Source organism: Schistocerca cancellata, chromosome 1 (assembly GCF_023864275.1).
Source record: "Schistocerca cancellata isolate TAMUIC-IGC-003103 chromosome 1, iqSchCanc2.1, whole genome shotgun sequence".
NCBI classification, from domain to species: Eukaryota; Metazoa; Arthropoda; class Insecta; order Orthoptera; family Acrididae; genus Schistocerca; species Schistocerca cancellata.
Window position 1 is genome coordinate 734,366,353 of NC_064626.1, and position 15,383 is coordinate 734,381,735.

The following is a 15,383-nucleotide window of genomic DNA, read 5'->3' on the forward strand; positions in this document are numbered from 1 at the left end:
CATCAGTGTCATCTAATATGACTGCCCTTGATGAAGAGGGGCGTTAGACTGAATGATTACGGAGCTGTTGTGCATGCATCAAGCACCACCTTTTCATGTCTTAATCCCTCTGTTTACAAAGAGCAGACATCTATAAATTATTTGCGCATTTTAGAAGTAGGAATTAAACTAATTGTATCTGTTAGGTTTGTGGGGGAAAGGTGGGAGAGGGGGTGCCGCAACGAGCGCGACTTGGTCACGGAACGGACGGACAGAAGGTACGTTTCAGAAGTACCAAGGGAAAACAAAAACAGCGAAAAAGATCTATATTACTTAACTGCTAATTCGGGGCGCAGCCCAATTGCATATTTGACGGATTGTAGGGACAAAAAAAAATTGATTTCCAATGTTTGATACATTTATTGACCGAATTTAAAAGTTTAAAATGCTGTCATAATCTATCCATAAAGAGCTATAATTTTATATTAAAGTTTCAACTCAGTAAGTAAAATATCCTGTCGGGCATTGCGTACACGTCTTGAGGCAGAGCCGCGCGGGGAAGCCGTGGGCTGAGGTGCCTTGCCACGGTTCGCGCGGCTCCCGTCGTCGGAGGTTCGAGTCGTCCCTCGGGCATGGGTGTGTGTCTCGTCCTTAGCGTAAGTCAGTTTAAGTTAGATCAAGTAGTGTGTAAGCCTAGGGACCGATGTCCCATAGCAACGTACCACAAATTTCCAATCTGCAAAAAATTTCTTGAGGCAGAGTAACACACGGCGCATATATTACTCTGTCTTTATTCATCCAGTATTTGAAAATGAGAGCACTTAGCGTTTGCAACGAACTTTAAATATAATTTCAAAGCGTTTCTTAACTTCTTCTCGCTTACGTGCTTAACATCAACATTTGACAGAGTGACTGATTTGTACTAAATAAGGCGTTTGAAGCCGTTTTATACCTGAGAGTTTGATACTTTAGAGGATCAGGGATGTGCAAGGAGGAAGGTTTACTGGAACAGTGGAATAAGCACTGCGTGTGGTTCCCGATGGACAGTAGCCTTGCGACAAAAATGGCTCTGAGCACTATGTGACTTAACTTCTGAGGTCATCAGTCACCTAGAACTTAGAACTAATTAAACCTAAATAACCAAATGACATCACGCACATCCATGCCCAAGGCAGGATTCGAACCTGCGACCGTAGCGGTCGCTCGGTTCCAGACTGTAGCGCCTAGAACCGCACGGCCACTCCGGCCGGCTAGCCTTGCGAGACACACCCTACGCTTCGCCTGCAGCAGCTGTCGCCGAACACAGAGACAGGCAGTCAGACAGAGTGGGAGTATGGAGTAGTAAGTAGTAGCTGGTAGCCCACCTGCAGCGACGTGGAGAGGCGGCGGAGGCTCCTGCCGGCGGTGGAGGCGGCGGCGCGCAGGCGCGACGAGTGCGCCATGGCGGCCGGCTCACCCTCCTGCAACACCAAACACACAGAGTGAGAAACACCTCCCCTGCCAGCGATGCCATCGCTACAAACATTCTGTTGTTTCTTCTCTTCAAATGTAATCTCTTTCTAAATTTTACAGGAAAACAAAAAAAAAGTTTCCAAAATTGAGAATAAATGTACGTATTGTAACTGTACGTTGGACCGGTACTCGAACCCGGAAACTTGACTTTCGCGACCAATTATCTTAGCGGCTGAGCTATCCAAGAATGACTCACGGCCCGCTCTGGCAGCTGCATAGTGAAAGATTCATCACGCAAAACATCCCCTTGACCACTGCTCGGCAAATTCATCAGTCAACAGAGCCAGGTATTAACAATACAACGACCGGAATTCCTTTCGTGAATCATTTCTTTTTTTAAAGCCAGACTACATACTTAGGTACACTGTTATTAACTTCATTAGGTTACTCCTGCGCTAGTCTATGCCAAAACGAATCCTCAATCTGACTGAGGTACGTTCTCTGAGATCGACCTTTCTCAATACTCGAAAATATATCTTCTTCCACCACACAGCGCTTCCTAAAATGAACTTAATAAAATATAAGTAAAGTTTTAAGATTTGTTAAACTATGGGCACGTTATATAAAACCTGATATCATATTTAATAACGATATTATTTATTGATACACTTAATTTGTTAGACATTTATAAAATTAAATCTTGACAGTGACTGACAAACACTAATATAAACGATGCCTTGCATCTCCTTGGAAAGTCTGCACATCTCATGTCTGTAAGTTGTTTTAAATTTTAGGTATGAATCCAGCTGGGCCACGATTCTAGATTCTCATCAATAAAAAAATTTCTTAATTTACTCCTCATAAGGTTTACTTGAAGATGATTGTTCACACGAATATGTAGACTTCATTAAGAATACAACAGCAAACACTAGTTATCCAACTGACTATAAGAGTCAGTAACACCATTCCAGTCGGTGAAAATCACAAGGTTCTCCAGAACAGCCAAATGTTCTCTGAAATAAGTACGCGTTTGAAACTTCCTGGAGGACCGACACTCGAAATCAGGACCTTTGCCTTTCGCGGGCAACTGCTCTACCATCAGCGCTACCCAAGCACGACTCACAACGCGCACTCCGCTGCAGAGTGAAAATCTCATTCTGGAAACATCCCCCAGTCTGTGGCTAAGCCATGTCTCAGCAATATCCTTTCTTCCATGAGTGCTGCAAGGTTCGCAGGAGAGCTTCTGTAAAGTTTGGAAGGTAGGAGATGAGGTACTGGCAGAAGTAAAGCTGTGAGGACGGGGCGTGAGTCGTGTCTGGGTAGCTCAGATGGTAGAGCACTTGCCCGCGAAAGGCAAAGGCCCCGAGTTCGAATCTCGGTCCGGCACGCAGTTTTAATCTGCCAGGAAGTTTCATAGCAGCGCACACTCCGATGCAGAGTGAAAATCTCATTCTGGATTCAAGTACGCATTTGTTTTTCAACAATATTTTTATATCAGCAGAAAGACATTCAGTTTTTGATCTCCCCAATCATTTGCTTTCTAAATCCAGCAACTGCATTTCAAAGTTGCCGATGTCAGTATTAAAAGGAGAAGAATGTTATTCTGTTACAGTAGCATTAAGAGTATTTTAACGTGGGCTAACATCTGTTTAATGTGTCTAAACTCCTGAAATCTGTTGACAAAAGCATTCCTCATATATAAAAAAAAATTATTTTGAAGTATCAAATGTCAGTGTGAGAATCGTATTTCCTTGCCCATGTTTCAAAAGGAGTGAAACTGAATCAAAGTATCTCTTTCAAAATCTTGAGCAAAAAAGAAACAATTTCTAAATCAGATAACTTCTTCTGTCATTGAAAGAATTGTGTTTCCTTTCCCTTGCGGTTTACCACTAAGCTGGTTTGGATGAAACGTAAAGTCTACTGTGAAATAAAATGTTTTGATGCACTGATCGTTTGTTAATTCTGGATAGTGAGCACCCTTCTGAAGGTGAAATGCTTTAATTTCTGTTAATAAGAAAGTGAGAGGCTTCAGAACGTTCCTCTCGATCACCAACGTACGCTGTTATTCAGCAGATGATCTGCTTACTTACTTTCAGTTCCAACAAAATTTCTTTAAATTGGCGATGAATAAGAGCTTTAGCCATTTGAGATTCACGATCTCACTGCCCAGTTCCGTAACCTAATAATTTTCTCCTGGAAATGTCTGCACACAAAGCGCTTCTCGATGAATAATGCAATGATAAGTAGGTATCTCGTGATTAAATTTCGTTTCTTTTTTCGTTTTTTTTCTCCAAAATACTAGTAGCAACAAACTCGTTTCTTACACGGATCATGCTTTTCGCCCTGTCGATTAAAACTGAGACAATTTTATCCAGTTGAATATGATGTTTTTCAGTGCACTCAGTTACAACATTTGCTATATCCTCTCTATGTGTTTGGCCTTTGAGTGGCAGGACCTGCATGCGAAATAAATTGCACTAGAAGTGGAGCTTGCGCTGTATAATTTATGTCGCAAGACTTGTCAGCCGCTATTAATAAAGGTGAAACGAGTTTAAGATCTTCGACTTGCTGGTTCGTAATATTGGAAGACTTTTTAAATTTTCTGCCTCTCACTGATTTAGCAGATAATAGTAACTTTTTATATTTTTTAGAATATCTGTTTTCTTCCTACAATCTCGAAATAGCTCTTTGGATGTATTTTTGGAACACATTTTTATATATTCGACCTCTGTATATGGTTTTCCTCTCTCAGTAGTCTCTTGACTAACCACAAAACTTGAAATATTAACTTTGTTGGAAGACTACATACTGTAATTAAACACACAATTTGATTTTTTTGTTCATTGTTTTGAAGTTCCTCAACTACTTCCTGCCTTGCATAACCGACAGGCTATTTGGTACTAAATGACGCGTAGCTAATTGTAAAGTGGGCCTAGAAAACTTTTTCTTGTTGTGAACCAAATTTTCCTGATAAATAAACAGATAACGATGACATTTAAGTTTTAAACAAAAGCGAAAGCTTCGGTCAACGCAAGTTTAAAATTACGATTTTTGTCTCGTTTTTCTTTGCTCCTTACCGAGCGAGGTGGCGCAGTGGTTAGACACTGGACTCGCATTCGGGAGGACGACGGTTCAATCCCGCGTCCGGCCATCCTGATTTGGGTTTTCCGTGATTTCCCTAAATCGCTACAGGCAAATGCCCTGATGGTTCCTTTCAAAGGGCACGGCCGACTTCCTTCCCCGTCCTTCCCTAATCCGATGAGACCGATGACCTCGCTGTCTGGTCTCCTTCCCCAAAACAACCAACCATCTTTGCTCCTTTTTGTAGTCATGTCAAACAGGGCACCTAAAACGTTTCAATTTATAATAATAAAGCCCCTAACAAAAAATAATTACAGTTCTTAAACTGATAACAAAAATACGTGCAAGATTTGCAGCTTGTTAGAAAGATATAGGTAACTTCATGATTCAGATAGGTATTTTCGTTGTGACCAACACTAACCACGGTGCAATGAGACTGATGACTGACTGGCTCACTCAGCCCGTTTATGAATCGGGTGTGCCTCCCCCACGCGTACAGCCCGACTGAAACTTCGTGGCCACCAATGCGCACAACGACAGCGAATGGAGGGGAAAGTGCTACTGGTGGCGGAACCCTAAGGACAGGCAAAGGGATTAGGACAGAGGCAGTGGAATTGCCGACCTCAAAGTGCGGATCTTAACTACGCTGTTGGCCACGCGCTCAGAAGATTGTACAACATGACGCAAAGATAGGATTTCACATTACGCGTTGACTTATTATCTTTCTAGAAATGTTCTCTCCATAAGCCGCTCCAGAGTACTCACTTGAAGATAAAAACACGCAAACACCAACTAAATATGTAAAAACAGAAACAAAAAACAAGTCATGTTTGCAAGTATTTTTATTTAATATTACACAATCTTACATTTCTTTGTCACCATCATCGCCTATTCACTTATTTCCGACTCAGAGTTATTATAAAATCGCTTTCGAAAAGATCCCTTGTTAGTTCACTATTAACATAATTACATTCTTCTTTTGCCTGATCACACTCTACAACTGTGTAGATATTGCTTACGCTGCTTCATTTTACATGAACTTCAGCACGTTAAAATTTACCTCACGCACCTGACTTCGAAGCATTATCCGTCCTCCCTCCCAACGCCAGTCCTCGACCCTCTGCTTTCTAAGACATTGTCGCAAGCAGCAAAAGCGGGCAGCGAGTCCACGTTGTCTGAATCCCGAGAGAGAATGGGAGTTTCACCTACACCTACGTCTGACGCCACTTCTTCAAAACAGAGTCTCCCAGGCCGTAAACAGACGTCTGCGATGGGTTTCAAATGATTTTCTTTCAAATGCTTTTCATGATCCACATATTATAGGTGAGTTTCGTCTCTTTTGAATCATCTGGTTCAATGCAAAAACGTCGTCTACGCATGATCTTCTCTTTCGGAAACCTACTTGTTCCACCATTACAATTACATCCGAGATATCGTGGTCTTCCATTTATTATTTTGCTGCAGATTTTGTAAAGTTTGATGCATTACTTCTTAAACCTTTTATATATAGTGAAATAGCCTTTGCTATTTTCCATTCCTCCAGTGTCTCATACCTTACCCAGGACATGTTAAAGACATCTAGCATTCTTAACTCTAAGAGGACTGCTCCGTGTGCAATCAATCCGGTATTAATTCCATCTAGTTCTGGTGATTTCCCTTTTTTCATTTTTTTAATAACTGTCTTAAATTCCGTCAGTTCAATATGCGAGTCTGTTGTCTGCAGTTATTCTTTTTTAATTGCTTCGTTGATTTCTGGATGGTACCACAGTTTTTCATAATATGTAATCCAGTCAGAGGGTTGTGTTACATTTAGATTTAACTTATCTCTTTCTGCTTTGTTAAGGTATTTCATTAACGTGTATGCTATTTCTTGTCTCCCGTGGATATCTTGTTCAATTCTGCTTATAAAAGCGTCCCACAATGTGGTATGAGCTGACCTTACTATCCATTTTGCTTCATTTCCTTCTTAAAGGTTTCGATCTTTGACTTCTGTTGATTTCTTCTGAAAGTACTCATTGTACGCTTTCTGCTTATCATGTATGACTTTTTGTATCTCTTCATTCCATATTTTTAAACCTCTTTTCCGACTGGTCCAATTTTTTCACGTAGTACTTCACTTGCTGTTTTATAGCGTTTCTAATATTAGACCATTCTTCGTTTATCTTTTCACATCTGTGTATTTAATAGAGCAGTTGTGTGAATCTGTTCTGATGAATATTTCTTAAGCTCTCTTCTTGCAACGGATACAGAAGTAAATTGTCCGTGTTCTTTTCACAGAAATCGTCTCAGTATTTACCTTAGCGATTTAGGAAAATCTTGACCTGGATGACTAGAATAGGTTGTGAACCGTCGCTCTTCCGAATGCGAATCCAGAGTTGTATCACTGCGCCAAAAGTGTGTTGCTGTGGTAAAATATTTCATATTGGTGTTGATTTCCGTAATTTTCTTTTTCCACTCCTAGTGACATACAGGGTTGCATTTTGCAACTGGACAGCTCAACGTGTACAGTATAATCTGCTAGCTGTCTGGAGCTCTGTAACTGTGTTGGTTGCGCCTTCCAGGAGCATCTGGTCCCTTTCTTAAGGGCAACCGGAAGACCCCACAGTGAGGTCACAAGGTACCCCTTGAGTGTGAGGTCGCAGAGCGCCAATGACGTTTACGGCATTCGACGCCCCACATATTGTCTACCATGCAACCACAATATCGGCTGCTAACAGCAACAGGAGGCGGGATTGAAAGTATCCAGTGGTTAGCTACTGAGCGTAGTTGAACTGCTTAGCCGATGAGTAACTTACGAAAGTGCTACAGTGCAAGTGGTGTTGATACAAAGCAGAGTAATGGCAACGATAAACAAAGCAAACATTGCATTATATCTACAACAACCGTAGCCGAAGTTGACACCTCGCCACAAAACAACCCAATGAATTTCGCAGAGCCAGAAGGATGAGGCAGATGTAATATTAGCGTCTCAGCAAGATGGGTCAGTGGAACGTGTGGTGTCGTATACCCTCGACTGTTCGGACAGTGTACATGAGGAGTACCATGATGACGATTCCTGCTTAATAAGTAAAAGTGATACTGAAACAGGTGCCGAGCCACGTAGTTCATCATCCTTATCGGATAGGGAGTTACAAATCCCGTCTCCAATGAATTGTAGTAAATCCTTGTCCAGGGAGCAGGTACTAGAAATAATTACGAACGTGAAAGACCATCTGCAGCATGGCAAAAAGCAATTATGAATAGATTTCGAATAAGTCCATAGCAATACGACCGTGTAGCGAATTAGAAAAACTACGGATTTTCAAGGGAGGAGAAGGTGCAGTTGTTAACTTGTTACAAAAACTGGTATTTGAGCGTTTCAGGGATGCTCCATACAATTTACAGGATTTGCATACAGTGACCTGCTACGTTATGCACACCAAATTGCACGCGACGTAGATTCCGGTGATTTCAAGGGAGGCAGTGGTCGGTGGCATAACTTCAGACAGTGCTACAGAATTGAAAGACGTAAGATAAGAAAATTTGAAACAAAGCGTCAACTTGACAATGCACAGCAACATGCGCAGTAGCCTGAAAATTTGTAGATGAGATAAACAAACTTATCCCTTCGTTCCGTGAGGAATTTGTTTTCTCCTCAGACCAGTTGGGACTGGAGGAGGAAATGCGTGTGAAAGGAACCGCGAAAATTCGTGATACCAAGAGAGTTGAATCAAGATCAGCTAACGGCAATGCCATAACGCATTCGTATACAGTTATGCTGACTGTTAATCAGGAAGATAAATTGACTGGAAAAAAATTTATTGTCCTGACGGAAGTTGGAGATGCTCTGCCCCACTACGATTCTTTCTTGCGTGTGTGATCTTGCAAGGACGGTAGGGAATATTTTCGTCACAGCAAGCATAAGAGAATTGCAGCTATGGTATGAGCACTGCTTTTGATCAATAGCTGGTCAAAAAACTTGCTTTCGCGTGATTCCTGCTCTGCGTATAAAAATCATACGTCTTTAGAGTGAACTACCCTACCAAAACGTGTCTGACATTACAGTTCATACCACCTTGAACCACTGGACAAATTCAGCCTCTGAATGTTTGTTTCTTCTGTGCCAATAAAACATATTATCCCACTATCTGCAGCTACGACTTAAAGGATAGCCAGTTTCACGGTAAACACAACACACTGTTTCGCATTCGGTTGCAGGGTATTACATTCCACAAGTTCTCAACACACCATTACACCAATGTGATTCTATATGCTTTCTTTAAGAGTGGATACGTAGCTGATCGTCCTGCACAGTTTGTATCTCCCAAGGACTTCGCCTCCGATCTTCATGGTGCGAAACTTCGTGATTACTGTGACGCGCCATTTTTCATTCGATTTTAATGGTACAAGTTAATGATTTATTTTCAACATTTCTTGAATGTCGACGATGTACATTTCGTGAAGTGTAATACATCAGGAGAGACAAAACTGGCATTCTACGGATCGGAGCGTTGAATGTCAGATCCCTTAATCGGGCAGGTAAGTTAGAAAATTTAGAAAGGATAGGTTAAAGTTAGATATAGCGGGAAATAGTGAAGTTCGGTAGCAGGAGGAACAAGACTTTGGTCAGGTGAATAATGGGTTATGAATACAAAATCAAATAGGGGTAATGCAGGAGTAGGTTTAATAATGAACAAAAAATAGGAGCGCGGATAAGCTACTACAAACAGCATAGCGAACACATTATTGTAGGCAAAATAGACACGAAGCCCACACCACCACGGTATATGCCAACTAGATCCACAGATGACGAAGAGATTGAAGTAATGTATGATGAGATAAAAGAAATCATTCAGACAGTGAGGGGAGACGAAAATTTAATAGTTATGGGGCACTGGAATTCGACAGTAGAAAAAGGAAGAGAAGGAAAAGTAGTAGGTGAATATGGAATGGGGGTAAGGAGTGAAAGAGGAAACTGCCTGGTGGATTTTGCACAGAGCTTAACTTAATCATAGCTAACACTTGGTTTAAGAATCGTGAAAGAGGGTTGTGTACGTGGCAGAGGCCTCGACACATTGGAAGGTTTCAGACAGATTACATAATGGTGAGACAGAGATTAAGAACGAAGTTATAAATTGTAAGACTTTCCAGGGGCAGATGTGGACTCTGGCCAAAATTTGCTGCAGACTAAAATTGAAGAAACTGCAAAAAGGTAGGAATTTAAGGAGATGGAAACTGGGTGAACTGAAAGAACTAGAGGTTGTATAATGTTTCAGAGAGAGCATTAGGGAACGGTGGACAAGAACGGGGGAAAGAAATACAGTAGAAGAAGAATGGGTAGCTTTGTGAGATGAAATAGTGAACGCAGCAGAGTATCAAGTAGGTAAAAAGACGAGGGCTAGTAGAAACCCTTGGGTAACAGAAGAGACATTGAATTTAATTTATGAAAGGAGAAAATATAAAAATGTAGTAAATGAAGCAGGCAAAAAGGAATACAAACGTCTCAAAAATGAGGTCGACAGGAAGTGCAAACTGGCGAAGGAGGGATGGCTAGAGGACAGATGTAAAGATGTAGAGGCATATATCACTAGGGGTAAGATAGATACTGCCTACAGGAAAATTAAAAAGACCTTTGGAGAAAAGAGAACCGATTGTATGAATATCAAGAGCTCAGATGGAAAACCAGTTCTAAGCAAAGAAGGGAAAGCAGAAAGGTGGAAGGAGTACATAGAGGGTCTATACAAGGGCGATCTACTGGAGGGCAGTGTTATAGAAATGGAAGAGGACATAGATGAAGATGGAATGGGAGACATGATACTGCGTGAAGAGTTTGACAGAGCACTGAAAGACCTAAGTCGAAACAAGGCCCCAGGAGTACACAATATTCCATTAGAATTACTGATAGCCTTGGGTGTGCCAGTCCTGACAAAACTCTACCATAAGCAAGATGTACGAGACAGGCGAAATACCCTCGGACTTCAAGAAGATTATAATAATTCCAATCTCAAAGAAAGCAGGTGTAGACAGGTGTGACAATTACCGAACTATCAGTTTATTAAGTCACGGCTGCAAAATACTAACACAAATTCTTTACAGGCTGTATTGACATCTTCAACTTTTATAGTCCTGTCTTCCTCAGTTGCGTGTAATATTACGGTATATTAATAATTTTTACTTATGGACCGTCTGACAGCAACTGAATGCTGTTGCTGTCAGACGGTCCATAAGTAAAAATTATTAATATACCGTAATATTTACAGGCGACTGGAAAAACTTGTAGGAGCCGACCTCGGGGAAGATCAGTTTGGATTCGGTAGAAATGTTTGAACACTTGAGGCAATACTGACCCTACGACTTATCTTAGAAGATAGATTAAGGAAAGGCAAACCTACGATTCTAGCATTTTTAGACTTGGAGAAAGCTCTTGACAATGTTGACTGGAATACTCTCTTCAAAATCTATAGGTGGCACGGGTCAAATACAGGGAGCGAAAGGCTATTTACAATTTGTAAAGATACCAGATGGCAGTTATAAGACTCGCGGGGCCTGAAAGGGAAGCAGTGGTTGGGAAGGGAATGAGACAGGGTTGTAGCCTATCCGCGATCTTATTCTGTCTGTATATTGAGAAGGAATGAAAACTTTGAGGTTTGCCGATTACATTGTAATTCTGTCAGAAAGAGCAAAGGACCTTGAAGAGCAACTGAGCGGAATGGACAGTGTCTTGAAAGGAGGATATAAGATGAACATCAACAAATGCAAAACGAAGAAAATGGAATGTGGTGTAATTAAATCAGATGATACTGAGGGAATTAGATTAGGAAATGAGACACTTAAAGTAGTAGATGAGTTTTGCTGTTTGGGGAGCAAAATAATTGATGATGGTCGACAAGGAAAGCGTTTCTGAAGAAGAGAAATTTGTTGACATCAAGTGTAGATTTAAGTGTCAGTAAGTCTTTTCAGAAAGTATTTGTATGGAGTGTAGCCATGTATGGATGTGACACATGGACGATGAATAGTTTAGACGAGGAGAGAATAGAAGCTTTCGATGTGTTGCTGTAGATTAGATTGATAGATAAAGTAACTAAAGAGGAGGTGCTAAATCGAATTGGGGAGAAGAGGCATTTGTGGCACAACTTGACTAGAAGAAGGGTTCGGTTGGTATGACATGTTCTGAGGCATCAAGGGATCACCAATTTAGTATTTGGGGGAAACATGAGTTTAAAAATCGTAGAGGGAGACTGAGAGATGAATACACTAATCCGATTCAGAAGGATGTAGGTTATAGTAGGTACTTGTAGAAGCTTGCACAGCATAGGGTAGTGGGCGGTGGAATATGATGGTGGATTGCAAGTGGTTTTTTTGTGTTAAATACTTTGTGTTCTGGTGCATCAATTGAGTGGAAATGAGGGAAGGGTAATGAGTATCTCGTACTACACACTTGTGATGATGATGTTTGGTTTGTGGGGCGCTCAACTGCGTGGTTATCAGCGCCCGTACAATTGCCCAATCTTTGCTCAGTCCAATTTCGCCACTTTCCTGGATGATGATGAAATGATGAGGACAGCACAAACACCCAGTCATCTCGAGGCAGGTGAAAATCCCTGACCCCGCCGGGAATCGAACCCGGGACCCCGTGCTCGGGAAGCGAGAACGCTACCGCGAGACCACGAGCGGCGGACGTACTACACACTTGTAACTTAAGTGTGCGATAGCAGGAACGAGAGCCTAACGTGACATCTCACATATTTCTTCGTTAGTGATGTAAATACTGGGAAGGAACTGGTGGTCGTTAAAGACTTTCCATTCATAATCTTCAGCATCTTCACTTGAATATCTTCACCTGGAGTGAATAGGACTTTTCGTAATCAACAGTGACAAATGCATCTTTAGTTCCGTTTCGTAGGCACAGATCTTCGCCCTGTCACATTGTTTTCAGAAGATTTTCAACTATATTTCTACTTTCCTGAATCTCCTGACAGATGTTACAGATCTCGTTCACTTAATCGGTCTGCTACGCAGCGAAGAACTTAACAAAGCGCCGTTGGTCACCACTATCCGTTATACTACACAGTGGTTTACGAGGCACGATCCTGTTGGGGATAGAATGTCTTTGCCTTTCTCTGACCTGACCCAGGCAGCGACAGGGTCGCCTACAGTTTGTCGTGCAGTCCGAGCCACGTCGCAACTTGGCTTTGTTCACGTTAACTAGTCAGTACGAGATAAGTGTTCGACTGAAGCTTGAACTCGGACCTTTGGGTCTGTGGCTTGACGCTTGTCCACCAAGACACGCAATTAAAATGTACGACAAGGAAAATTAAAACTGACCACAGCGTATTAAAGCAGGTGAACTCACGTGGAACTTACCGAGCTCTGGGTACCGAGCACTGCCGTCTTGTTCGGTGTGTTTGAGTTTTCCAGTCCAAACTCGTTGGGATTTTCCCGGTGCGGCGTCCGAATTTATGCTAATACTGACTACTCGGATTGTCTGTCTGTTCGTCGGTGTTATGTCGGTCTTTCCAGACGTGCGGTAACAGCAGACCCAGGTCATTTACAGCTCCCAGAATAAGTTTCTTGACAAGCATCCGGGTAGCCGCGTCGCCTTTAAGGTGGCGGCGAATGGCAGTGACGTCAGCCCTTCGCCACCTGCCGGACTGGGAGCGGTTATCAATGCAATACGCGGCTCTCGCTGACCTGCCGAGTTGACCTACCGGGCTGCCGGCGTCTTCTGTACTCTGCCACTAAAGTAGTGTCGGGACGCGGCTGCACCTACGAATTTGGTGTCCCGCGTTTGCCTTTTTAATTAACACTCTTGCTTAACGGTTTGCATCGAGCGGCAGTTGGAGAAATACGTTGCACGTCCAGTTACTCTTGGACACAGTGTTTGTATGCCACTGCTCGGCTGCAAAGTCGTACAGTTGAGAACAATATTACTGAGTGTTATTCTAACGATCCAAACATTCGTAGGATCAGAAGGTCCGCCATATTCTCTCACGACAGGTATACTTTCTAAAGCCGTCTTCGCACGGGACGGGGCAGCTAACGTTGACTTGGAATCGGACTTGACGTTCGGCCTCACAAGACACAGAGCCGTCGGCACACGGGACGAGCTGGTTAACGTGATCTGTGCTCTCAGCGCTCTCCAGCGGCAGTTGTCGGCATTATTTGGTTGCCAAACCAGATAGCTTCTTGACGAAAATGGACGCGCGCAAAATAATGCGTTAGCACTGTTAGCGTTTGTCGAAGCAGAGCGGAGAAAATCGCAAAAAAGGTTCTGGACTCGTCGATGGCTTCACCAGCGAATTGCTGGTAGAGGACACTGCGTAATGCTTTACAACGATCAGATACACATACTAGTAGAAGTTATTCGTTAACTCAATTGAATCTCCATCCCATTTTCGGTTTAAAAATGGATATGGTTATAATATCTAAAGTCAGTTTGCACATGCGTAACATTCACATTCTCGTTATTACATTGATTATCATTACACGGATTTCAAGATCGAGATTCGCTTCGTAATTTGATTCGGAGGAAGAGGAGCGATTTTCCAAGCTGCTCACTATCAGTGAAAAAGATATTTACTGGCAAGATACACTCCATAAACCCTCCACATACAGATCTTATTTTTACAAACGATGTATTGTAAACAGTATATACAGATATTTATCTTCCTAGATCTTTGAAGAATGTCCGACAGTGTTCGAAGAAACTAAGGTGCGGAGAATCTCCACAAGTATGTGACTAGCTCTAAGATTTTTTAATTTATAAGATCTACCAAATTATAGAGAATGATGAAAGTTAAATAGATCTGAATACAATATTGGGAGGGCCCCAAGGAAGCATAACAGGTTCTCCAATAATCCAAATATACCTGAACGATAGTCAGATAAGGTCAGCAGCATTAGATTGTTTGTTGGCAATGCTGTTGTCAGCACCCATCCGTCCAGGCAAGGTCGTAAGGAAACGCAGAATGAAATACACCATATTTTCATTTTGTGTACTGAGTAGTAGGTTTCTATTTAAGCACACATATTTAACGTAAAACATGAGAAAGATAAGTCAATAATCGGTTCAAACATTAACGGTTATCTTCTTGAGTCAATAACATCGTTAATGCCAACGTGATATTAAAGAGAATGTGTGAAATGGAATGCCGGCCGGTGTGGCCGTGCGGTTAGAGGCGCTTCAGTCTGGAACCGCGAGACCGCTACGGTCGCAGGTTCGAATCCTGCCTCGGGCATGGATGTGTGTGATGTCCTTAGGTTAGTTAGGTTTAATTAGTTCTAAGTTCTAGGCGACTGATAACCTCAGAAGTTAAGTCGCATAGTGCTCAGAGCTATTTTTTTGAAATGGAATGCTATCATCTATTACCACAGTTCTCGTAAAGTGAGAAGTCGCTAGCGCGTCCAATTAATAGATATAACCAGAAATCAAACAAATTCAGAGAGATACTGACAGCCTCATCAACGTCAGCATATCTCATGCGGAATTTTAATACCGAAGCTCACTGAACTTAAATGTGCGTCTTTGGAAGAACGGCGACATTTTTCTCGTGGAACTCTACTGAGTAAATTTCGAGAACCAGTATTATAGGAAGACTGAGAAATCTGGTACTTCCATCACGTATCTCGCTTAGGGATCGTGAAGATAATATAAAAGAATTACGGCGAGAACCGAGGCATACAGTCCGTGCTTATCCCCTCGCTCCACATTGAAATGAATAAGTCATATACCTCTAATATGACGAGTAGCAGGAAGAATCCTCTGCCATGAACTGTACCGTGGCTTACACAGTGAACATGTAGATAGAACGCCGCGGTGTTGCAGTTTACACATTCGACACGACTACGTATTAAAAAAATAATTTTGTGCATATCAAGTCGACAGCTACGTT

At 42.0% G+C, this 15,383-nt stretch overlaps 1 protein-coding gene across 1 annotated transcript in view; it reads right to left on the reverse strand.

Moving 5' to 3' along the window:
• Positions 1–15,383, reverse strand: part of LOC126185491 (cyclic nucleotide-gated cation channel subunit A) — a 358,388-nt gene that overhangs the window by 260,764 nt on the left and 82,241 nt on the right. The window contains exon 2 of the mRNA XM_049928133.1: positions 1,344–1,439. Coding sequence (XP_049784090.1) covers positions 1,344–1,421 — 78 coding nt within the window. The 5' untranslated portion in view covers positions 1,422–1,439. The remainder of the gene's footprint in view (positions 1–1,343; positions 1,440–15,383) is intronic.